Source organism: Salvia hispanica, chromosome 3, assembly GCF_023119035.1.
Source record: "Salvia hispanica cultivar TCC Black 2014 chromosome 3, UniMelb_Shisp_WGS_1.0, whole genome shotgun sequence".
NCBI classification, from domain to species: domain Eukaryota; kingdom Viridiplantae; phylum Streptophyta; class Magnoliopsida; order Lamiales; family Lamiaceae; genus Salvia; species Salvia hispanica.
Genome location: NC_062967.1, coordinates 52,775,538 through 52,802,500, shown reverse-complemented (window position 1 = coordinate 52,802,500; position 26,963 = coordinate 52,775,538). Strand labels below are relative to the sequence as shown.

Genomic DNA, 26,963 nt, shown 5'->3' with positions numbered 1-26,963 from the left:
CGAGAAACACCAGCTTGTATTTTGCTAATGGTGACACCACCGCCGCCATTCTCTCTCTCTCTACACAATTTACCAATATGCATGTATTATTTGATGAGAACGATGATTCGGTCTTCCAGGACGTCTTTGAAGCCGCCTGTGACTTTGCACGAGAGCACGGGGGTTCGCTGTGGGAGAACTCGAAGATGCGCCTCGTTGTCAAGGCAGAAATCTTCACGCGGTTGAGAGAATTTCTTTGTAGCCAGAAGCAATAGTTTCTCTGAGAAAGCACTTCTTCATCCTAAACTCAAAGGAAGCTGGGGTTCTCACCATTAATATGTAGTAATACATGCTTCTTTTGATTCCTATTTCTTCAAAGAAAATAGCAGTTTATACACAAATTTTCGCATTAGATGTAGAGTTTGTAAGAGCCACACGTGTTTTCTATAATTAGAAGAAACAAACATGTTATTATATACACAGCCAAATTTACTTGCAACATTGTACAACAAAAAAGGTTGTAAGAAGAGAACAGCCGATCGATATATAGACGGCATTGTGTGTGTTTGTAATTTGTTAGCTAAAGAAAACAGTGAAATCCTCATCCTTGTCCTACCAGTGGCAAATCCCAGGCGTCTCTATTCGCGATAAAGCGACCATTTCTTCATATTTCGAAGCATACACAAAACCCCATAGCTACAAAAACACCAGAAATGGATGATTAGGCATTCAGTTACTTATTTTTCTCTCTTTTCTTTCATTAATATCTTACACCTGATAATGTTGATAGACTACTACCTAACTAATTGAATTTCAAAACAAAGTCTACTTATTGGCCGTGAATCTATCGTTAACGGAAGTGTGAAACATTTCTAAAAAAGTGAGCATGCTTTAGAAATTTTTTTCCCCCCGCGGGTGGTAGAATAAATTTCTTGATACATACCTCGACTTCCTTGATATCGAACTCTTCGGAGAGTGCCAAACAAGGATTGTCGTAGGTTTCTGATGACGAACTTGATCCACTTAATCTAAACAGAGGGGAATGTAAAATCATCTTATAAGAGCCAGAGTGTGTGTATATATCATTATATTGCGTAACAAAATAGTTGAGCAAATGGAAAAGCTTACAGATCTCCATCCAAATAAAGTGCAAAATGGCCACCTCCACCCATGGCCAAATAATTAGTAGAACACAAAGTAAAATAACGATTCTTTCCTGTTATACAATTTTTAAGATTTTAGTCAACACGAAAAAACTGATGTTAGCAAGAAAACAGAGCAAGTGTAGATACCTGTAGGGCGAAAAATTAGAGGATTTCCGGTGATATTTGAGAACACAAATGAGTCTATGGTCCCCTGTAACAAACTCACATTTATTTGAGTCAAGTGAAAGATCAATACTCCAGCTTGAAGAAGAAAGGTATGGACCCAACATTACCTGGTACCTCTTATTTGTTGGTCTCAAAGGTGCCTCAACCAAACCACCAAAGGTTGCACCTTTGCGATCCCCGACAACCTGAAAGTACAGAATATTAAGTATAAGAAGTACATACACTCCATACAGTAGCAAATGCCATCAAATGCAGACGAAACTGCAACAGGTTGCTTGGTAACGAATAGTCGGAAGTAAGTAGTTGAGATGGGCACACAGCCGAAAGAGATTAGGTAAGATATTCAAAGATCAAGTAATACCTTAACAGTCAACAGGGTTGTTCTTTACGTCATTATAACAAAAGTTTCGATTGGGCACTCGTTCATGCACAAATGCCAACAAAAGGTGCAAATGATTAAGGCCCAAACAAGTCATATCTAAAGCATTAATAAATTTCAACAATACGGCAAGTCATTCGTAAAGAGTTTAGACAGTCCATGAGATATTAAGAAAATGTGAGTTCTGAATTATCGTCCAGTAGTGTTTTTGAGCTATGTCTATGTGGAATGACTTGAAGCAATGAGTACTAGTGTTAAGGCAGAAAATTCTGAACTGTTTTAAACAGAATTCATTCGAAAAAATTACAGGGTTAAATTATATATGATGATTAACCCACATTTCTGTATAAATAAGATAGTTTGAGAAAGACTCTTAATTCAGAATCAATTAAAGGGCATGACTACAAACTGGAAATTTTAAATAGATATAACCCATTCGGTTTCTTGAATCAAGTTCAGGAAGCAGACCTCCTTAAATTTGTGAATTCAAGAGGATATGAATCTGGTAAATTTCTATAAATAGTTAAATTCGCATTATGTCACATTACCAAAGCAGTTATCTGGACTGTCAGATAGCCCTAGAAGTTCTCTATCTCAGAATATATAGTTTAATGGACTCTCTGTGATGTGGGACATATTGCAGAATGCAGATGAATGTTGGACCGCATTAAAAATGGTAAGAAAAAGGGGAGATAGTCCTAATCAGCCAACAAATTTTTTTTCCCTCAGTAGCTTAAGACATGATTAGGATTGTTATAGACTTTTATTTCCTATATATATAGAATAGGGAGATGGATCAATTAAGAACTATCTTAAAATGAGAACTTTGAGAACTATCAGTTTGTAGACAAAATATATCAGTTGGCAGCACAAAACAAATGATATGTTTTGTGCTTCCAACTGTTAGTTCTCAAAGTTCTCATTTTAAGAGAGTTCTCAACTGAACCACTCCCTACAGAATATAGTACTTCGTTTCTTCATATCATGCTTGTTGACCATCTTCGAGTTATCAATGAATTCTCTTAAGCTCTGGAGGATTTGTGTTTCCTTATGAAAATTGCTTTGTCTTCTTCCATCACCCTATCCCGTGTAATCAAACTCTCGGTGGTTCCTTATGAATTCTCTTAAGCTTACTGGATGAGTCTATATTACTCCCCGTTGAAAAATGAAGAATCTATTTCTAATCAAGTTAGGCTATGTCAAGATTATTGGTAATAAATAAAATAAGAAGCTGTGTAATGTTAATTCATGGAAAATTAGAATTCTAACTCAAGCAAGCCCAGAGTTTTCATGGCCAAAGGGTATTAAGTACAAGAAACACAAAAACAACAAATACAAATAACAATGTCAATAACAATAAAGCACCATCATAGGTAAAATGACTACCAGCAGACTGAGGCCAGGCCAGATCATACTTCTTCTGTATAATGTTGAAAGTGAAATTCCATGCCTCCAAGTGCTGAAATATAACAGACCTTTTAGTGAAACTAATACACACACACTCATAACTGTAACATAATAAGTTCAATGAATATTCACAAGTCTCAACCTGTATAATAGCATCCATTTTCGTCCCTGGATAATCACTGGGAGAGCACCATAAAGAAGACTGCGAGTCTTTTCAGACAGAAGCAAAGATGGTTCAGATATCTCAGGAAGATTTAGATCCACTGAAGGTTGTGATTCATTCAAGATTTTCAGGGCTATTCCATCATCCCTAGAGCCCTTGGAATCACCTTCATCGCCAACTGCCATATCCGGATTCCCCTTCATGGATTGACTTCTAAAACCACCAATTCTAGCAGCTTGATAGAAAGCTTTTCCAAGAGATTGTTTACCCCTTGAAAACAAACTCTTCTTCTTAGCATTCTCTCTGGTAGTCATCGGTTCAGATGACGGTGCAAAGTCATCATCAGGAGAACTACTTTTTTCATCCCGAACTTGAGATTCCGAGGGTGCTATAAACGAATACAGAAATGCAGTAAATGAAGACGTGTCGGGACCATCAGCAGAGTCCTTCAAACCCTCCGTCTCAGACTGTTTGTTTTCAGAGTTATTCAAATCATCCTATAAAAAAACAGACGAAGACTAAGCAACGTAACAAATAAATAAAAACCGAAAGAAAGGTGCTGCTTCAAGAGACACCACTCCTTTTCCCTCATCACCCCCTATTAACTTGTACATTACTTTCTGTAACTCGTTTAAACCTCAATCACAACACAGGTTGATAATTCCATTGTTAGGAATCACACGAGAAAATGACTTCGAAATTCTATATCCTGCGTCGTGAAGCAGCTTTAGGCAATTTTGAATACTCCTAACACGTTAATACACACAAATACCTATTCCAATCCAATTGTACAAGTAGAGCAACCAATTAGTTCCAATTCAAATGCACAATAAATTAGTTCCCCTAATAAACAACGAATTAGGCAAATAAAAAACAGTTGAAAAACCTAACCATGAGTTACAATAACCACAACGGAATCAACAAATTCTGATAAAGCAGCTACTACTTCAGCTCGGATTAGGTCGGAAAAGGAACCTAAACAACCGATCACCAAAATCCTATCCAAAAAATAGGAATTGAGATAGGAAATTTACAGAAGAAGATGGTGGCGGAGGAGGCGTGGATGGTTTATCGGAGAGAGGGCTGAGCAAACCGGTGGTTAGATCAGATACGAAGTGCGCTGCTTTAGTCCTCAACGACTTTGATGGCTGCTTTTGCAGGTCGTCTTGCTTCTGCTTTCTCCCCATTTAATTTATAAAATTTTCAGAATTCCACTATCGCTGCGGCATATGCTGCTCAGCCTCAGCTGCATGCAATCAAATCGAATCAACAGGCTTAGAAATTTGGAGAATTCAGAGAATATGCTGTTTGTCTGTGTTGGAGAGGAGAGGTGGGTCAGGAATTGGAAATTGGGGAATAACATTCATATCTTGTAAATTAATCTTCATCTTGTTGAAAAGAAAAGGGAAAACGTAATTTTCTTTTTCATTTTTTGGTATTTATAATTGGTAATATGAAATAATCTAATCCTCAAGGATAAGAAATAAGAATATAGAAAATGGACTTTGAATTAATATGCGAGTTGTTTGATTTTTACCCCCATCATGAATTTGGTTTTTGCTAAAGTAAAATCTTTGCCTACAAATTTTAAAACTGCACCATAGACGAATCAAGGGAGTTATCAATTTATAATTTAATCTATTTGATAGGTTTATATTTTTATAACGTTAAACTATTATACATATAAATATTTTTATTTATATTTGATCTCATATAAATTGTAATGTAAAACTAATTTAATAACATTAACTCTAGAAATAAGGAGAAACACATACACCCAAATATCAATCTAAGAGCACTCACAACGAGAGTCGATCATCCGAGCCAATAATTAGGCCCCCTATCGGCTCCCATTGTGGATGAGGGCCCGATCGGCTCCCTCCCCTCTCCTCAAATGGCCGATACGTCGGTCATGGCTGATGACATAGGGTCTTCGATCGGCTCCCTATTGATTGGCCCGACCAAATTTTTTCTTTTTTAATTATTTTTAACCCTCTATATAGGTCCATACCCATACCCCATTCATTTACATCCATCACTTCATTCTCACTCTTTTTCTCTCTCTAGAAAATGAATTTCAACAATTCTCCACAATTGTGTTAAATTTATTTATGTTTACTATTTATCTCATTTTATTTGATAGCAATAATTAAAAATGAAATATACAAACAGTTATATGTGGAAATGAAAATGGAAAATAAAATATGCCTTGAGATAGGCCTTTTCATTACATGGGATAGACCCTATTAATAAAATGTTGACGTGGAAATATGAAAAAAAGATAGGCCCTTAAGGTATGTACTACTGAAACTGAGGTGTGAAATATTATTTATGGGCATATCCATTATATCCATTATGAGTGCTCTAAACACATGCACCTACGAAAACCAAAAAAAATTACTTCCCTAGCTTTAGAGCATCCACAATGGCGGCTAGCGCATCGGCTAGTCGATTCGCGTCGCTAGCCGAACCATTGGAATCGGCCAGCACCTTTTCAGTGAGAAAATAGGCGAGCGCCGCCGATTTGCGAGCGCAAGCCGATGCGCTGGCCGCCATTGCAGACTCGCGATCGGCGAGCGCAATTTTTAATTTTTAATTTTTTGAAAATTTTTGAAACACTATATATACGCGATTTTAGTTTCATTTTCATTTGCACCACTTGTATTAATGAGTTTTCTCACTCTCTAAATTTCTATACAAGAGCAACATCGAGCGATGGACAACAACAACGAGTCCAGTCCGGCGACTAGCGGATCTCGAGACTCCCACGGTACCCATGGGGTCTGGATGGGGGCGAGATGGATGGGGGGATGGGCGGGCAAATGGGCCAAGGGTACAACAACCCTTGGCAACAGTTGATGGGGTTGATGGTGGGCGCGCGGGGGGATGTCGGGCGGGGGGCGGGCAACGCCGGGTGGGGAGGTATGCCCCAAATGCCGCAGCAGAGATGGTACAACAGATGATGGGGATGATGCCGGTATGGCGAGGGAGGGATGCAGCCCGGTATGCAGCCCGGGATGCAGGGGTCACCGGGGGGAGGGGGGACACGGTCTATCGTCCCACTCTTGATTTTTTGACGGCTTCGTCTCACACGTCGACCCCAGTGGAGACGCAGTTCACCAGGGATGACCCAAGGAGGCGGACACTGCAGTTCCAACGGGGGGAGTAGAGGGGCGTCATCGGGCCGCGCCGAAGAAGAAGAGCAAGGGGAAGAGCAAGGTGGTCGGCGAGTCGTCGCAGCCGGCTGTTGACGACTCGCCGACACGGAGGAAGTGGACGGAAGAGGAGTACGTTGCCCTATCCAAGGCGTGGTTGTCGGTTTGCGACAATCCGCTTGTTGCGAACAACAGCGGATCGTCAACATGTGGGCTAAGATTAGAGCAGCCTACAAGAGGTACTGCCCGCACGGAAATTACTACAACGGGGAGGAGTGCCGGAAGGGATGGGAACGCATCGGGGCTGCGGTCGGTCGATTTTCGGGGTTGTACGCCAACGCCCTCCGCATGATGAGTAGTGGGCGGACCGAGGAGGATTGCCGGAAATATAGCGGAGAGCCGGTTCCCCAAGCCGGGGGTTTATAGGGAGTTCACCTTCTGGAACTGCTATGCTGGTGCTGAAGGACTCCGAGAAGTTTCGAGCGGGGTCGACGCTGGGTGGTCGAAAAAGCAGAAGCTGAACTATTCCGGCGATTACGGCGGCAGCAGCGGCGGTTCCCACGACCTCCCCTCGGATGCTGAGGAGTTTCCGTCCCCTCTATCGTTTGCTCGCCGCACTCGCCCGGTTGGCCAAAAGCAGGCGCAACGGGCAGCGAGGGGATCCTCCCCCTATCGCCCCAGGAGGTCCAGTCGGTAGCCCCCGCCCCCCCACCCCGCGTACGGCTTCTTCTCGCGTCAAAAACCGCGGGAGCAGATGTACACGGTCTTCCAAGATTGGAGGGCCGCCACTGACCCCACGGAGATGAGGTTTCTTCACTCGATGCTCGAGAGCATGCGGGTTGATTTGGATGCCGCGAGGGCACAGATGGGGGGCTCAGATGACACCGATGTGGAGGTCCCGGGTGGCGGCGGCGACGGCGGCGACGACGATGAGGAGTAGAGAGAGGCGGAGCTCGTGTGTGGAAGCCCGGTTTTTTTTTTTAATTATGTACTTTTTTTTATCTATGTACCTTTTTTTTATTTAAATGAAATGAATGAATTTTTCCGTATATGTCTCGTAAATTTTATTTCGTAATTTATCGTAAATTTAATTCCGTAAATGTAGTTGTTTTTTAATTATTTTTATTGCGGCTAGCCTGTGGGTGGCCTTAGGCTAGCCTATTTGATTAAAATGATGATGCGGCAGGTGAATTTTTAGTACTGATGATGTGGCAGGGAGAGAGAGTGGCTGGCCTGTGGCTGGCCAATTGCCATTGTGGATGCTCTTGTTACCTATAATTAGTTTTGAGAAAAGTCTTTTTTTTCAGATCAGCTGAGTCAGTTGGAAGTTAACGGCTGAATCGATGGTATATATTTTTTAGGTCGCAGCAACTCAAAAGTCCACCGTTTTAACGTGTAAAGCAGATTGGATCAAATATCAGTTCGTGGGCAAATCGGTTCAATTTTAAAAACATTGTTTCAAAATTTGATGAGGACAAGCATACAGATTAATGGCTATAAGGCTTAATTTGTTAGATAATTTTTCGGATATTGGTCTCTAAAATCATTAACTTTGGCCAAATTTTGATATTTCTCAGAAACTTTAAAATGGATCTAAAATATCACAAACTTTGCAATTTTATTGTTATTTCTCATGACAGGCCAATCACCATGTCCGACCAACTCATGTGCATTTTTTTATCTTACCAGGCACTACTAAATCAACATGATTTTCTACGTAGTTTTTTATCCTATTTGTCATGAACTTAAAAATAATCTAAATATCTTAAACATTTCACGGTTGCCCACGTATAATAAGATTTTTGTTAATAAGATTTTTGTTGAAGATATCTTATTTGAGCTGGGTTGGGAAATAACAAACAAAATAAAATTTGTGATATTTTAGATCAATTTTAAAGTTCGTGGGAGAATACCAAAATTTGGTCAAATTTCATAATTTTAAGAACCAATATTCCAATAACTTTAGACACTAGTTTATAAATAGATAACTACTCCCTCCGTCCCAAGGAAGATGACCCATTTCTTGGGCGTTACGAGAATTTATGCAACTTTATTTTGTGTGTAAGTGGAGAAAGTAAAATAAGAGAGAGGGAATAAAGTAAAGAGAAAGGTGTTTCCATTTATAATAATGAGACATCTTAGACTCTTAGTTGGGACAAACCAAAAAGGAAAGTGAGTCATCTTCAATTAGACGGAGGGAGTATAAAATAATTTTAGGACAGTATTAATGGACGTGGTAATATAGTTTTGTAGCGACCATAGTAACGAAGTCATTTTCTAGTGTCTACCGTGAGATAAACCATGCGTATAATTTAAATTAAGAGATTAAGAGCATCAATAACGCAGCTGGGCCGGGCCGCAACTCGAGAGTCCCGACCCGTTTTTAGCATTGGAGATTTTGGCGTCACGGCCCGGGACGGTCCCGAGGACGCAGGTTAATTGCCATCGTGTTACATAATTAAATGAACAATTTTCATGGTTGTTAGAAACTTCGGCTGTGGATATAGCTATACTATCTTATTAGTTACACCCTCCATAAAGTAGGTTAATTGCCATTTAAAACATGAAGCTTGAAATATTAAATCATGAAAAATTAAAATTTATTTGCAATTATCTTAATCATGCACGTATCGATGTCTTTTTTAAATGTTAAAAATGACAATATTTCAATAAAAAATGATAAAATTAAAGAAAAATTAAAAAAACAAATACTTATTTAAATGAACACGTCATTTTGAATATCATTAAAAGACGACATCTTGTGCATGGATAAGATTATTAAGAAAAATTGAAACTTTGTGACATCTAACATTTCAATTTCAAAGTCAGACCAAAATTTGACCAAACTTCATGATTTAAATTAGATTTAGCGTTATTTTGAAATTGCAATGCATATGCAATTATTCTGTTTTGCTTCACATATTATAATTACAAACATTAAACAATGATATAATATTAGTAAAATAAGGTTTTAACATCATTTAAATGTAGAAAATGGCCTATAATATAGAACATCCAAAAGGGTATAATGACTATTTCATTAGAAATATGTATTAGTATTGTTCAAAAAACAACAATACCAAGACTCTGTGGCCCAATGGATAAGGCGCTGGTCTACGGAACCAGAGGTTCTGGGTTCGATCCCCAGCAGAGTCGATTTAAGCTTTGTTTTTACAAGTACGTTTTCATGTATTTTGCTACTACTATCAATTGTTGAAACTCAGTATCTTTTCTTCTGTTTAATGCAATGCCTTAGAAAGATGATGTTTCTAAGAATTTGGTTTTGGAAGGATTGTTCAAGGTTCATGAGTTTTATGAGGCGTAGGAGAGTTGTTCAGACGATGGTCGTGAGACATCATTGTATCGTCGACTATTCTGGTGAAGGCGTTTGTATGCACCGCTAAGATTAGTATAAGTCGGAATCCGTCGCCACAGTTTATTTAACAACCGAAAGTAAGTTCGTGATATAACCTACCAACTTTGAAGTCCATCATCGAAGTTTATTTGACAACCAGAAGTAAGTTCATGATATAATTTACGAACTTTGAAGTCCGATGTAAAAACATTCATTAACTTTGAAGTCCGTCACCTAAATTTATTTGACAACCAGAAGTAAGTTCATGATGTAACTTACCTGAAATTTCTCTATTCTCGACTCATGCATAATCGACAAATTTCGCAGACGATAACGAAATAAAGTAAAGTAGTCTATTCGGCTTCAACGTACACGGATCATCAACATCATCCCACAACAACCATAATTCTAAGTCTAAGACAACAACACTTGCTACAACATCAAGTTGCCTGACACTGAGATCAGATCAGCTCTCCCAGACGAAGGAGGCGGAGGGCACCAGAAATGATAACTAAACCAAGGAGTTATATCAAACCAACGCGATGCTGCTCTCACCACCAGGTGGTTTCCTGACACCACCAAAGTAGTCTCTGGACTCAGCCTTGCCGTCTGAAAAGATATCATTCCCGCTCATTTCTTTCAACTTGGCCACGCTCAACGGCTTTTCAGCTGATCCCGGAGGAACGTCTCCCTTGAAAATGTTGTTTCCCGTCAGCTCTGCAAACTTCTGGTCGTGAATTTTCTTGGACGTCTTCACCACTGGCTCATCTCCAAATAGTATGTTGCTCTGACCTCCTGCAGGCTGCAAGTACGCAGTGAAGTGAGATTTTTGGGCAGATATGAAGATTTTGATGATGGGGTGTTAGTATGTCAAAGCTAAAGAAGGAACACTCACATTAGAAACTTTGACAGAAGTGCGTAGAGCTCGTGGTGCAGGCTCTCCCATGTCATTGTTCCCCTTTATTCCACTAGCTCGTGCAGATGATCGAGCAGGAGCTTCGGAAGGAGGGCCAAAGATGTCAGTGCCACTCAGTTCCTTGGATTTAGCATTCGAGAGATGCTTCCTAATCCGGCCCTCTGAATCACTTTCTATCGTTCCACTCAGTTCACGTTGCTTTGCCACCTCAGGAACAGTGGTCGGCTTTTTAGGTGAAATCCTCTCTTCTGTGCTGAAGGAAATCTGACTGATACCTATCGCAGCTTGCTAGTATTTAAGCAAGAAAACACATCACGAAAAACGAGCCAATTCAGACTACTAATGCATGCTCCGGAAAAAATGGTAACATAAGAGCCTTTGAAGTTCGAATACCTGAACAATGCGGACTGATGTTCGGTTATTGAAATTACCATCAGACGCTCCGGATTCTGTTGAACCATGTTCACTGTCACCTGCAAATATTTTGCTGCCATTCATCTCCTTCAGTTTATAGCCCGAGCAAGGCTTCCTAAAAGCAACAATATCATAGTAAGGTTAGCTCATCAACAATGAAATAAGGAAAAGCACATGCTAACTGAACAACTACTCGATGATAATTATGTTGACTAGATGTAAACGATAACTCGATAAGTAAAATATCCTTGGACGAGAAGACTTTGAATCGCTATTCTGCAAACCTATCCAGGCATCCGAGACACCACAACATGGATAACTCGATTAAACGATGACAAGATTATACATAAATGATGGATGTTCTAGATAGTTGAAGCTCAGAATTTCATTGTGTTCACTAGATGCAGCTGGTTAACAAAATCTTTTTGCACAAAAACAATTGAAACGCTCATTTCTCAAACCTACCCAAACATTTCCAAAAAATTTGAAAAAGATCAATCCTTTTTTTTCAACAGAGTCAGAATCTGCTTGATTGCAATGCAAGCATCAATCTAATAAAATCCAATCAACCAATACTTAACTTTTAAATTCAATCAACCAATGCATCTTCTTCAACTCAAAAGGAAACATTAAAGCTTTAGTTGAGAAATTGCAAAAAAAAGAAAGGCAGCAGATCGAATCCCAGTAACTAATTAAGTAATTACTTCTTTTAAACAAAGAGAAAAAAGAAGGAAAAAAGTAGGGAAATTACCTTTTGTTAAGATTTTCAGCTTCCTCGTCAGTAATCTGGCCGCCAAACAGCACCTTACCAACTCCATCGGCAGGCTAGGGTGAAATTTGAAAAGAAGAGGAAAATGAATGAGGAGTGGGATTGGGGGGGAAATGAAGTAAATTAGGATGGTACCTGGTTAACACGAGCGGCGGTGGCGGAGGAGGAAACAGCGGGCGACGGAGATTCTGACCAAGTGAGCAGATCTGAAGTGGAAGTGTGAGGCTTCCGAACAGGTGTAGCTCTCGACATTTCTCTCTCTCTCTCTCTAGAGCTTTTCTCGTTTTTGAGGATGAAACTCAAAAAGAGGAGTACTGTTTAGTAATTTCTGGTTGGTAACGGACTTTACATATTTACCCCTCACGCTTGAATAGGAAAGGAAAATATGGATAGATTTATCATTTATGGATATTGAATTATGTTGGATTTAAATATTTATTAAATAGCCATAAATGATAAATCTATAAATACGTATACGTCATTAAGTATGAGTTTAATCTTGATTATTGATGCATTTGCTTACAGGAAATATGCTTTATAAAATATCATTAAGAAATTGTTATATTTGATTTCGATTTTATATTATCTAACATTAACGTGCACTTGCAAGTCACTTTAAAGCACTAAACATTGCTCCTTCCGTCCCACTCATGAAATTTGAAACTTTCCCATGCCCTTGTGATTATTTTTTTTTGATATACTAGTACAATTCAAGGGACACAATACAAAAATCAAACTATTTTGATGGTCGGGTAATATTTTTGAATAAAATGTTTATATATCACATTGATAAAAAATTATGGGTTCTATCCTAAAATTAATTTATGATAGATAGAGTGATCCATGAAATTTATATACCAGTTTCAATTTTATTTTGACATTGATATAAGGAGTATTTTTTAGTTTCAAATGCCAACGTACGTACATGAAATATAATATTTATATTAAAGCAGAACATCTATAATCTTAGTAGCTTCATTTCATAAGATATAACTAGATTAATTAGTACGCAAGAGTATTTTTTTCAATATATCATCCTAATCTCAATTAATTTCAGGAGTATATTTTTTCAATACATGATCCCAATCTCAATTAATTTCATCAGCACATTCCTTGTGGACAACCACAACTTTTCACCCCATGTCTTACTTTTTATAATAAAGTAGATTGGGATTTCTTGTGGTCCACAACATAAAAATTAAAACGCAAGCATAAATTATTCAAATAAATATAGCATGATTTCGATTTCAAGATCGTTTTAAATAAAAAAATTAATAATTGTAAATACGAATAATGCCATCTCTATATTTTATTGCAATATACTAGCTATATATAGGTAACCTAATAAGTATTTGCTGCATAATTAAGATGTACATTTCCTCATTATAATTGTTTCAATCTTTATGACTTTCTTCATTTATCAGTGAGCTCTAATTTGAATATAGATGTTGTCTTCATCGAAAATTTTGAAAAACGACTATTTTTGTTTTTTTATAATGTTGCTACGTGGCAGGTACCAAATATCTAAATAGATTCTAGCAAGATATTTAATCATGGGACAAAGCATAAACTGCGGTTTGACTATTTTAAGGTTGACTTTTTGCTTAAGTGTTAAAGTGATTTTAACAGTAACTATGTTATATTATTACGAATTTTAAATTCCATGAAGAACTTCAAAAAAATAATTTATACCTCCACCAACTAAAATATTTTTACAGGCATTTGGATCAATTTATTAACATGAACAGTGTATGATCCTTGATCGGAAGTTTCCCCTTTGTGCATTTAATTCAAAAATAGAGTTATTGCAAGAGTCAATAGAAATCAATTATAAACAAACAAATTATTATGATATGTATTTAGATAATTATAAATGTTCAAGGCACCCCCACAGTTTGAGTGCTGTTATTTTCTCATTTCCTTAAATGAGGTGACATCATTATTATGTGTTTGTATTTGATCAAATAGCTGAAATGATGAATTGGTTTGATGGAAATTGATCGACTTAAATTATTTCATTTGATTGTATCTAAACATTGTGGTTTTGGGGACCATTGAATTTATTTTACGCATATAGAAATTAAAGTTTCCACCACCCACATTTATATGATCTAGACTATTGAGGTAGGCTCCCAACTTTGTGAAAAAAAGTCCAAATAGAATTGATTTATTTAACCATTTAAATAGATCAAGACAAAATATGGTTACGTTAAAATGACAACACCTCTTAAAATAACACTATATCATCATTTCTAGCCAATTATTTGTACACGTGGACGATAATAAGCTGTCATGTGGCAATAAAAAAAAATGCTCAAGTGTAAAAATCTCGGCCAACAATATACAACACTGTATACACCAATTTTTTCTTGGCCAGCAATATCGAACACGCTATACAACAATCTATAGATTGCTGTGTAGCGTTTATAATATTGTTGTGCATCGTTTATAATATTGCTGGATATGTGGTGTAACGATGTCACTTTAAGAGGTGTTGTCATTTTAACACAAACCAGGGAAAATATATAAATAACTACCTTAGCATTGTAAGAGTCATCCATATTAAGAAAAAGTGAGAGAAAAACGAGTAGAAGAAAAGAAGAGAAAAAAGAGTTGCATTGCGCACTCATTTTGATCGGAAGTTCAAACGCTTGTAAGATCGTTTTGAATTTTAACTGGTGGTAGAAGACCCGTTAAGTTTAATTATAGTCAAAGAAAATTTAATTTGAAAGGTTAGATCTTCAGTTATTTGTTTTTAAACGTGATCGCAGTTTATTGAGATGTTTATTTCATCTGTTTTGAAGTTATGTTGATTATCTAGTTAAGGACTAGATATCATTGTAAATTTTTTTGTTGTATTCTCTCTTTGTAATAGTGGATTTGGTATATCGATGGATTCGTGATTTTTATCTATTCACGTTGAAAAGAGTTTTCCACATAAAATCTTGGTCTTGATATATTTTGTGATAGCTTCTCATTATCATATTATTGATTCATCTATTATTGTGCAAGTATATTGTGCTCTTAACATATTCTTGCAAAATGGGAGGTTTGTTTATCCATGTGCTTAGAGTTCCACTTCCTCCCAACAAAGACGAAGCATCCACGTGCGATAGATATATCGACTAAAACTATATCGATAGGATTCAATATATATCATTTAGTTTGTAATGCGAAGTCTATGTTTAGTGATAAGAATTGATCGGTATTTATATACAGTTTGCTGTTAAACGGACATTAATATAGCTTATTCTCTATATTTTGGTATGTTGACCGTTTTGTGAAGTTGTGTAGAAAAAAGAGTTGAAAATAGAAAACAAAGTGAAAATGAGCGCACAGATCTAATCGGGACTATGTACGTTTCGGCGACTCACTGGCTGGCAAGTCAGCGACTCGCCAAAACCGACACTTTTTCTGACTTGTTGACTCGTAAGCCAGCCACTCGCTGGGATGATGCAAGAAATCGGAATGTTCCAGTGAGTTGTTGAGTTGCAACCCGTTGACTCGCAACGGATGAGTTCGAGTTGATTTTGGATTCCTACCTATTTAAGGGCCTCAAACATGACTCCAAACACACATTCACGCCCCAAGCATCATAACTTCGTACTAGAGTAAGAGGAATGAGGAAGACATTCGAAAGACTTTAATCAACAGTTTGAAGACTTCCACCCATCCAGATCTTCTCCATGACATCCATTTTCCTTATTCATGCTTATATTGATTTCTACAAAATATTTTGCTAGAATTCTTATGAACATGAGTAGCTAAAAATCTTAGTAGGATTTTTGGTAAAGATTACGAGGTTATGTTTTGATTTATGCAATTAAACTGTTTTACCTAGCTCTTGTTCTTGTACTTTTACTATTCTTTTGTCTGATTAACATGAGAACTATGTCTGTTTCACTAGATTAATCGAGAGATAGCTAGTTTTACGTGGTTAAGAGAACGATTACCACACAAAGGTTTACCTGCACTCGAGAGAGGAGACCCTTTGTGAGGGCTTCGGTCTTATGGGCTAAAGGGGTTTAGAGTCTAACATATTAGAAAGAGACTTTGATAGTTAGAATCTAATGTATTGGGTAAGTTACATAGAGAAAGGACTTACCCTAGGGTCACAACTTTTCTATCAATTGATTCAAGACAGAGACTTTTATGTTGGATCCAAAAATTTTGCTTTTTTTTTTCTTCATATTTTACCAAACCAAACCCAAACTGTCTTTTGCTTTATTTACTTTTATTGCTTAACTAGTAGTTTTAGAATTAGAAAACAAACCCTATTATGTCGTCTAGATAGAGAACAATTATAATTCGAGGTACTCAAGTTCTTACCAGTCCATGTGGATACGATATCCTAGCTTGCTTAATACTCCTCCTGTCCTCCGTCCGTGATTAGGAGTCTATTCTTTACGGTACGAGTTTTAAGAAATGTTAAGAAAAATGGGTTAAAAAAAGTTAGTAGTATATGAGTCTCACTTGTATTTATTAATTTTAAATGAAATATGAGTGGAATGAGTTAGTGGAATGTAGAACTTATTACCATTTATAGTATATATGAACTGAGACTCATATTCGCGGACAGACTAAAATGGAAAAACGAGACTTCTATTTGCGGACGGTGGGAGTACTATAATAGGTTCGCACACTTGCGGAATAATGCTTGCACAAATTTAGGCGAGTCACTACCTAATCACAAAAGGTTAGTGTCAGTCTGCATACTTCCTAGTTTTAAGGAAATACACGACACTGGTGTTGTATCACGTTGATTTTGTTGTGCCAAATTGGATAAAAAGTCACGTTTATTAGTTGGATATGTTGATTGACCCGTCGTAGAAGATAACAAATGAAAGGTAAAATTTGTTATATTTTTTATCAATTTAAAAATTTGTAAATGCCAAAGTTCATAGTTTTATGGACAAAAATCCATTATTTGGCTCTCATCTCACCTACAAAATTGCATAAAAGAACCATTATACGTATTTGTTTTATGATGATACAAATATTAACTTCAAAATATAATTTAAAATTTATAATAACTCAATCTTAAATTTCAAGTTATTAACTTTTATATTGTACATACATTTATGAGACAATACCTACCAAATTAAATAAGCAATTTATTACAAACTTTAGCATAAAATGAATATGTTTTATTTGATTATGAATTAGATTAATTAAATTTAGCTAGTCACTATGAATAAAGCGATAAATTGATATTTGTGCCATTGTGAATTCACAATTTTCATTTTGCATACGTCAATCGATAGTTCTCCTAAGTTTGAATGGCGAATCTGGTTTATCTTTGATTTTTTTTATTTTTAAATGAATCAATAAAATAACGAAAACTACAAGCATTACTCGGGGATGCCTTATGGATACATCCAACTAGCCTAAGCTAGAGAGCTGGGAAGGGGAAAAAATACAACTGAACTTGGGCATACCTAAGGGCTTATATCAAGCCGGTTACATCACATACCAAACAAGGAAATTTTCCCTAGAAAGCCTAGGGCTTAGAACCAAGTTCCATAGTCTTTCCACTTCGTCCCTTGAATGGTTTTGCAACATTTCATCGTGGGTGCCATGTAAACTCTTGATGAGTTGTGGGTCTCTAGTTCGGGCGTTCCAGTCCCAAAATGAACGTTGTCCAATATAAATGTTATGGACCCATTTGATCCACAAGGAGTCCTTCTTTGAGAAGATGTCCCAAAAGACCCTTGATAGCAAAGCTTTGTTCCATGATTTAAGGCTCCGGAGACCTAGACCATCTTCCGTTTTTGGGAGGCAAAGTGCTTCCATGCCACTGGAGACTGCTTGGGGCCCCACAAGAACTGACGAGCCACTCTGACAATACGGTCAATGACTGATCCAGGGAGAGGAAATACTTGGAGCCAGTAGCATTCAACTCCTTGAAGGATGAATTTAATCAGCTCAGTACGACCCGCATAAGAAAGATTCTTGCCGGTCCATTTCTTCGTGAAGGCCGTAATCTTGTCAACTAGGGGTGAGTAGTGAGTAGCCTTTAGTCTCGTTGAGTTGAGAGGCCCCCCTAGATATTTTGGTGGCAGTTCCCCCAAAGGAAACCCAAAAACACTCGCAGTCTCGTTTAGCTCAGGACCGTGTACTCCTCCATCAAAGAGTTGAGATTTCTAACCATTTATTTAGAGGTCCGAGCATTCAGAGAACTCATCCATCGTGTCGGCTAGAATTCTCATAGATCCCTCGTTGCCCCTGCAAAAGAGCATCAAATCGTATGCGAATTCAAGGTGCGTTATGCGTAACTCAGCACACTTGGCATGGAAGTTACACTCTCGGCAGTGCGAGTGGATAGTAGCCTTGAGAGGTACTCCATGCACAGGATAAAATGGTATGGCGACATGGAATCTCCTTGGAGAAGTCTTCTTTGCCTTGGAAGAAACCATGGGTACTTCCATTAATAGCAATAGAAAAGGATGGTGTTGAGACACATTCCATTATCTAGTCCACAAAGATAGGGTGGAAATTGAGCCCAATCATGACCGAGCTAGGAAATCCCAATTGATTGTGTCGTATGCTTTCCTAAGGTCGATCTTCACTGCACACCGTGGAGTTGATCTTTTAACCATGTAGCCCTTCAAAAGTTCTTGTGTGAGGTAGACATTATCCATAATGTTGCACCCCGGGATGAATGCCGATTGAGCTTGGTTCACCAACTTCGGAAGCAAGGGCCCAATCCTCTTAGATATGATCTTAGTGATAACTTTATATACCACATTGCAGCAAGAAGTTGGCTTGTAGTCTCCCACTTTCGGATTGGATGAAGTTTTAGGGATGAGGAACACTATTGTGGTGTTGATACGCCTCAAAAGTTTCCGAGTCCTGAAGAATTCTTTAACTGCCTTGGTAAGGTCGTCGCCCACTATGTCCCAAGATTTCTTGTAGAAGGTTGACGTGTACCCATCTGGACTTGGTGTCATGTCACCGCCAATATTAAACATGGCCTCCTTAATCTCTTCATCCGTAACAGTCTTGATCATGTCCCAACTCTCCTCGGTATTCAGTGTGTACCTATTTTGCACGATGTCCTCATCAGATGGTTGAGCATCCATTCTGGAACCAAAAAGGTTGGAATAATAGTCCACAAGCCCGCGGTTGATCTCCATCTGGTTGACCAGTCCATGGAAGAAGGAGGTGTTATGGTCACTCAAGATGAGATGCTTGTTATTTGCTTTCTTAGTATTGAATTGAGTTTCCCAGTGGCAAAAAGTTTCTGCCTCCACCCTAAGATCTTTGACTTGTGCTTTAAGTTGTTCGTTGCTCGTGTCAGCATCTAGTTGAAGTTGAAGCCTTTTCCAGCATGGTTGTTTCCTCGGTGGCCCTTTGGGAGATAATGCTTGTTTCTTTGAAGTTAAATTCCTTTAGATGTTTCTTCAACTCCTTTCCCGTTCGGCTAAGACATATTGTATCGTACCTTTAACATTTAACGGTCATTTTTCCTTCACCAAGGGATCATAGGATACATGATTAGTCCAAAAGTTGAAGAACTTAAATGGCTTCGGAAATGATACCCGTTCTCCAAAGAGAATGGTGACTGCTGGGGAGTGATCTGAGTGGTAGCATGCTCGCTTGAACATTGTGGCAGCGACGTAGTTACTATTGTGCCATGCTTCGTTGACAAGGACTCGATCAATTTTGCTGAACCTTGTCCCGTTGGTCCATGTTAGCTTGCAACCTGTGTATGGCACATCCTCGAGACCTAATAGGGCACAAGTGTCGATTGGGTCCTTCATCTCATGCTCTGTCGCAATACGGTCCCCGACCCTTTCATCTGGAACCATTACGCAATTCAGATCACCACTGACTAGGCCAGGTTGCTCCTCTGCAATGAACTCGATCAACGAGTCCCACATTGGCAAACGCTGAGTTGGACTATATAAGCCATAAACAAGCGAAAAGTTAAAGAAATTATTGGAAATTAAACACCTGATTTTGGCGTTGATGGTTTGTTCTCCAATATTGCTCGGCTACACGTCCGCCGTACCCGGGTTCCAAAGCAACAACATTCGCCCACCAGGTATAGCATGGAAGTTGTTGATTGACTTCCAATTAGGAAAGTAAAAAGTCGCCTCCATTTTGGTCTCTAGTAGACCCATAACGTCGACTTTATTTGATTTGATTATGTCGACGACTGCAGCATGTCGGCCGAGCTGCTGCATGCCCCTCATATTCCATGTTGTAACAATCATGACGCACCCTTGGAGTCCTCACCCAACCTTTCATCCCAAATGTCCAGAGGTGGTCTTGATCTTGATCTGGATGCGGACCCAGATTTGTCCCTCTTCATGTTCTTGTCCTTATCCTTATGCTTATGGCCACGGTCTGGCTGTGTCTCAGGATCTTTTACCTTCTAAACAGTTCCTTGCTTAGGGGCCTCGGTTACTCCCCCTTGATTCCAGGAGGATTAATGTTTACTTCCTTTGGTTCTGATGCCCCATTTACTACTTGTGTAGCCTCTCTACCTCAGCTAGTACTCATTGTTCTTCTATTAACATATGGTGTCCCGTCTGCCAACGCCTTGTCCACAATAACATCCACCTCAGCGTCCCTATTTGCACAATCTTGGTTCTGTTGTTTACCTTGCCTATGTGGATATCCTTTTGTCGATGGACCTGCTTCCATACTTGGCCCTGTCTTGTGTGTTGAAGACCTTTTGTTTTGTTCATCGGGTTCCACCTCATCCTCAAGGGCTACAACTCTGTTGGGAAAAGCAAATGTATTGATACTCAGTCCTTGTTGGTTGAGATTCTTGTGGTTGGCCTTTTCAACTTTCTTCGGTTGAACAGCTTGGGCATGCCTTGCTCGGTCCCACCCATGTTGTGTCTTGTAGCTTCTTGGTTGGAATGATTCTTCGATGGGGGGAACCTTTATCTGTTTGGCTGACGGATTGTGTCTTTTGGCCCTATACACCCCGTGTCCAGATGGCCATATGATCGACACTTTGTACGAAATTTGGGCATGAATTCATACTCGATTTTTGGTTGAAATGCTCGCCCGTGTGGAGCCTGATCTGCATTGATTCCCTTGGCTTTTTTGCAGTGTTGACAATCACTTGTAGTCGTGGTCCATTAATGTTCTCCCTATTGAGAGTCTGAAGATCAGTGGCCAACGACTATCCTATGCACGAGGCGATTTTGCTGATGGAAGATTTATTCCACAAAATTGGTCTATGATCGACAAGTCGAATCCACACTGGAATGTTGATCTATGTATCCATGTTTGGATTGAAGTGTGAAGACATTGGTTTCAGGACCAAAGGAATGCCAAAGATTGCATGTGGTCCTTGTTGTCTTGCCAGTTCCATGTCCTCCTCGTTATGAAATTGAAATACCATCCACCCTCTTCTATGGAATGAGACTCTAGCCTTGTGTGGCCATCTTTGGATCAAGTTGAACACCACATTCTTTTCGGGGAACCTCCCTGCAAAGATTCCAAGCAAGCATATCCCCCAAGTTTTCTGAATAGGCACATGGTCGGCTTAATCGAGGGATAAGATCGGTGTGTCCTAGTTAAGATTGGGAATGTGTTTCAAGATAAGGTCCTCATCGGAGAACTCCAGGTCGCCGTTAGTTGCTACCGTTCTTCTCAGCCATGAGTTGACCTCTTTATACCGAGCTACAATCTCTGGTCCGGGGTCATGCTATGGAGTCTCTGGAATGGCCCCAAGTTCATCAACATTGTTTGTCTTCCATTCTTTCTGTTGGATGGGCCTATCACTCTGGACTTGATTTTGCTCTGGTTATTGAAGATCAAGTTGTTGTCTGTTACCGGATGCCCTGGGCTGCGGCCCCGTGGCTTTGGACTTTTGCTTCTTCATTAAAAAATAAGGTCCAGTGAAGGATCGACCCAATTGGAACTCACTTTAAAGTTAGTGTGGAAGGATCCAATAATCCTTGGCCCAATATGGTGTCGTCCAAGGTGCCAACTATAGTCACGTGAGTTGACTTGGCTCTTTTCAAAATAGCAAAAGATAGGTTTGCTTTCCAACTCTGTAGGTGGGGTAGGTTGGTCAAGGATATTTTGACTGCACCAGAGTTCCTTTCAGTAGTACTTAGGGAATGTTTCCCAAAATTGGTATGCAAACAAGTATTGCACCTGACCGAGGCCTGACCCTCGAGGATAGTCGTTTCAGTTCTGGCTTTTACCTAGATAAGGCAAAAGACAAAATGAGGGGCTGGTCAAGAGGTTGCTGACTACCTATCCCAAAGTGGTATGTGCCAGAAACTCTTTCACACGTTCAAACAAGGATGCGTCTGTGGGAAGCTTACTCCTTGAAGTAGCCGTTTCTGGCCAAGGTCCTCTGGTTCGCCGGAGCAGCACGTGAGCTCAGGCTTGTCAAATCAAGAGCTGGATTTTGATACTACCACACTCCCTTTGGATGGACTGTCTTCACCATTAAACAACCAGAACTACTATGACAGAAATTAAATGCTCACTAATAACAGAGATCCTTCAACTGGTAGAATCAATTAATGGTTCTTAGTGCAAAGAGAGACTCATATGACATGTAAAAGAGCACAAACCATTCAACTTAAAGGTATTAATGGGTGCAGTAGGTGAGCATTAATGGTGCTAGTAGTAAATTCCAATCATTAGGCAGCAAACTTGATAAAAGTCGAATCAACCATAGCACAAATGGTAAAACGACATTCAAAAGGAAAAGTTGTACCGTTTGCCGTAGGTGCTAGGGTGGGCAACGTTGAGATTGTTGTGAGTTCAGTAACCACTCCAAGCAAAAGCACGAGTTGTCAAAGGTGTTACTGAACGCCGGAGCGACCAATCACGCTCAACCACCCCAATTTTGAGTATGAAACTCGCCGGACAGACCTGACACGAGACTCAGAACTCAACTAACTTCACTCTTTGACCGTTGAGTAGCACCGACTGAAGTTGGTTCTTGCTGGACAGACCTGACGCGAGAACCCAGACTCCCTAAGCCTCACACTCCAACCAACCTTCAGCTTGAAAAGTCGTTCGGTCGTCGGAGTTAGGTGGGGGAGGGTGGAAGAGCATCAATAGTGTTAAGAGTAAAGGAATGAGGTGCTAGGAGTTTCTTTGAAAGAAAATCTTACTGAGAGAAATCTCAAACCCCACTTCCTAGAGAGAAGGCAGAGCGAATTTCCTTGAGAGAGAAAATTCACTACTACTACTACTACTAAGAGCTCTTTCTTTCTGGTTTATCTTTGTTATTACTCGATAGTGGAAAGGTTCTGATGAGAATGATGTAATATGTTTATTACTTTCTCTATTCCATAAAAATATGTGTATTTGAAATGACATGATAACTAACGTACAATTAGTAAAGAAAAAAGAGAGAAGTAGAAGAATAGTTAAAGTGATGTTTGTGGATAATGGGACTAACATTATTATAATGTTTAATGAGTTGTAAGTAGGGGTGTCAAAATGGATATCGGGTATTGGATACCCGATATCCGAACCCAAAAATGTCGAATAATTGGATACTCGAAACCCGATTTTTTTGGTATCGGATAGGGATCAGGTAGTAAGAATTTTGTATGATCGGGTATACCCGAATACCTGATTTATTTTTTAAAATTAATAAATTATATTTTTATTATAATTAAATGTAATTTAATTTCTTAATTATCTTTTAGTTAATACTTATTAGCGTATAAGTAAGATATTAGTGATTTAGATATTAGGGTATACTCTAAAATTCACAGTGCCTCTCCTGCTCCCTTGCTGCAATTCCCTCTACCGCCGCTTGATAAACACGGATTTTGCATGTTTTTAAGGGCTAGATTTGACTCGTTTTAAATGTCAATCATGCAAATTATGTTCTTAAATTGCATATGTTATACATTTGGTATTTTTGATGTGTTTGTTGATAAATGATAGAAAAAGATATAAAAAGGTGAAAAAAAGGCCAAAGTGCAGAAGCTTCTGTTCGAGCCCATTCTGCCAGAGATTTTGAAGTCCAATCAGTGCTTACTACATGCCATTCTCTTCGTCTTCAAATCCCCACATAATTCTCCCACATAATTCTCCCACTTCTCAATCGGAGTGGATGGATACCTCGCACGTCTCAGTCGGAGTTCTGTGGAGAAAGTTATGACTATTCTACGAACGTTGCGCAGTGCAGCCAAAGCTGGCGGAAATTTACGGAAGAAAATAAATTATTATATTGTGAAGCTAAATATCTCCCATATCTTGTAGGCCACGAAAAGTATCACCGCTCTCCATCTTAAGTTATTACTTTATTGTTTACTGAATTGAAATATTATAAAATATGTGTACGTTTGAAATATTATAAAATATGTGTATGTTTTGTTTATTGAATTGAAATATTACAAGATGTTTGTTAACTTCTGCGGTATATAGAATTGGCTGCATGGTTCATTGAAATATATTTGTTTTTTTTTAAAGCTGCCGATTTTATATTAAAATAAAGTAGTGGCATACTTTTCATATATGACAGTACACTTGTATGGATAGTTGGCTGCATATAATAGTATGAAATAATATATAAAAGTTTATAGTTAATTTTTCAAAAAAAAAAATCAAAATTAAAATTACAATTGAGACTGGATACCCGATTTTTCAGGACTGGATACCCGAGTCGGGTATCCGGGTACCCGAAATAAAATTCGGGTCGGGTATCGGGTATTGGATTTTTAGAATTTCAGGATCGGGTACCCGAAAAGTTCAGATCGGGTATCCGCAGGTACCCGATTTGACAGGCCTAGTTGTAAGGGTGGACCATAGTGGTATAAGTTGTACTCCCTCCGTTCCATAGTAATGGAGGCAAAACTTTTCGGCACGGAGATTAAGAAAAATTGTGTTAGGTGAGTTAAGTAAAGAGAGAATAAAGTGAAAAATGAAAAAGGTAGAGAGATGAAGATAGAAAAAGTAAGAGAGAGTAAAATAGGTGTGGAAATATGTGTTAACTTTTACTAAAAAGGGAAATGACTCTATTACTATGGAACGGACGGAAATGGAAAAACGCCTCTATTACTATGGAACGGAGGGAGTAATAGATTGATATAATATATGGGTAATATGTTGGGGACAACTTTTCATAAATAAAAATATTCATATTTTTATAGGATAGACGAAATTGAAAGTGTACATATTTTTATGGAATGGAGCGAGTACTATTAACGAGTTTAATTTTGGTAGCATAGAGAAACTACATGCACTTTCGAATACTTGATTTTTCTTTGTTTTGTTCATTAAGATGATACTAAGTGTGAAATGCAGCAACTAATTGTGACTTACTATGATCTTTTGCTAGTTGGTCAGGCACCTAACGTCTTGTTTCCTGCGCTGCATATGCTCCTTGTGGGGGTGACTGAAGCTAGGGTTACTTATTCAGTCGGTTCGTTATAACCAAACCGAAACACCCGGTTAATAAAAAATAAATTTAGCCAAAATTTATAACAAGAACCAAACTGATTTTAAAAAAATGAATTTTCAATTAACCGGCCAGTTATAACGGGCCAGTTAATCAGTTATCCGAAAATACCGAAATAAAATTTGAAACTAACTAAATTAAGGCAAAGGCCCAATATGTAGCCTTTCAAGGTGACATTAAAGAATCTAAAGCTTGTAGCTCAATTGAGTAAAATTCCCACTTCTACCAGCCTTTTAACCTCTCCCCTTTTATATAAAGGGTCCTGCAACCTTAGACGGGGATATATGTGAATACATGATATAGATAATTTAGAAAAATAATACTTCCTCCGTCCGCGAATGAGAGTTTCGGTTCACTTTTACCATAAATAATAATAGGGTCTCACCTTTCAATAACTCATTCCATTCACATTTCATTTAAAACTAGTATACAAGTGGGACCCCTATTCTCATAATTTTTTTCCACCCACTTTTCTTAACATTTCTTAAAACCCGTGCTGCCCATAAATGGAGCTCCTAATGGCGGACGGAGAGAGTAATTAACAAAAAGTTGATTTTATTTGCAACAGAATTAATTTTTCATTAATTAGTAGTAGATTCTAATATTTGGTTTCTAAAAAAAATATGATATAATAGGATCTATTATACATAGTATTGGAGTACATTTTCAGCATTTAAATTAATAAGATCTCTTTTGTGTAGTTTAGCAGATTCATGAATTATGATTATATTTTCTAAATAAGTAGGCATTATAAATATATGGATACATTGACCATGTTGAAGCAAACTTCACAGGATAGTTATGGATTTGATGAAATGTTGGGATCAGAATATATATTATTCTTATTAAATTCCTACTTACCAGAATGAAGAAATATGGGAAAGAAACATGAACTAAAATATAAAATGCATTGGTTGGAGCTTTTTATTATGGTTACGGAGTGATGGAATGATTAACTCTCAGAATTCTCCGCGATGGAGATTAGTGTTTTGAATACCCTTCATTTAATACTTACCAGAATCACATATTGTTATGGCAGAAACAAAAGGGAGGGAATACTACTAAAATATTAGGCAAAATAATCTAAAATGTAAATTTGGTTTAAGATCTCATACCTGGGCTATCGGCCCATTTTGTATGAAACTCTTTTTCTATACAATAAAGTTTCGAGTGAACCACAAAAACAATTTATGAAATAAGAGTATTTTTAACTAGTGGTCCCTGAACTTTATAATATCCCCAGTATTCTTCGCATTAAGGATTTATTTCGTCGGCAGTCCTTTAGCACTTTTCAAGGATAATTTCGCCTGAAAATTAGGAAAGTCAATGCAGCCCGCAACCCGTAGACTGGTCCGAATAGCCTGCTAAATTTAGAACGTTCGGTTGGGAATCTTCAACGCGATAAAAGTGCAACGCGATTAGCCCGTAGCCCGATAGGGCCAGACTCGAAACCCAACGTGCTGGCCCGCTGGGTTGGACCTAGGTACTACTATTCTCCATTATTTCTTCATGTTTGACACATAATTCGGCATTTCATTAATTATTTTTATAACATAAATAACTATAAAAAAACATTCAATTTTATATTTAATATACATATATAGTAGATTTTTGTTAATATAATAATATGTAAATAAATTAAAAAAATCAAATTAACAATATAAAATATTCTATTTCTAAATATGCTTTA

The 26,963-nt window shown here is 38.2% G+C and overlaps 2 protein-coding genes and 1 non-coding gene across 4 annotated transcripts; 1 reads left to right on the top strand and 2 right to left on the bottom strand.

The window, feature by feature from the left end:
• Positions 1–429: 429 nt before the first annotated feature.
• Positions 430–4,665, bottom strand: LOC125215469 (TLD domain-containing protein 2). Of its 2 annotated transcripts, none has more exons than XM_048116892.1 (8): positions 4,294–4,665; positions 3,239–3,756; positions 3,076–3,148; positions 1,418–1,495; positions 1,272–1,335; positions 1,108–1,195; positions 923–1,007; positions 430–675 (listed from the first exon to the last, which is right to left on the bottom strand). In XM_048116892.1, exons 1-8 carry the CDS (start codon positions 4,444–4,446, stop codon positions 592–594), a joined length of 1,143 nt encoding a protein of 380 aa, XP_047972849.1. In that variant the 5' UTR covers positions 4,447–4,665; the 3' UTR covers positions 430–591. The 2 variants fall into 2 exon arrangements, with proteins under 2 accessions (XP_047972849.1, XP_047972850.1); XM_048116893.1 differs by lacking the exon at positions 4,294–4,665 and adding an exon at positions 4,151–4,270.
• Positions 4,666–9,497: 4,832 nt separating this feature from the next.
• On the top strand, positions 9,498–9,570 carry TRNAR-ACG. The gene has a single exon. It is a non-coding gene; the product is annotated as a tRNA-Arg (tRNA).
• Positions 9,571–10,100: 530 nt separating this feature from the next.
• On the bottom strand, positions 10,101–12,164 carry LOC125208901. Its single transcript, XM_048108421.1, has 5 exons — positions 12,004–12,164; positions 11,851–11,924; positions 11,079–11,214; positions 10,665–10,973; positions 10,101–10,571 (listed from the first exon to the last, which is right to left on the bottom strand). Exons 1-5 carry the CDS (start codon positions 12,118–12,120, stop codon positions 10,299–10,301), a joined length of 909 nt encoding a protein of 302 aa, XP_047964378.1. The 5' UTR covers positions 12,121–12,164; the 3' UTR covers positions 10,101–10,298.
• Between the last annotated feature and the right edge of the window lie 14,799 nt (positions 12,165–26,963).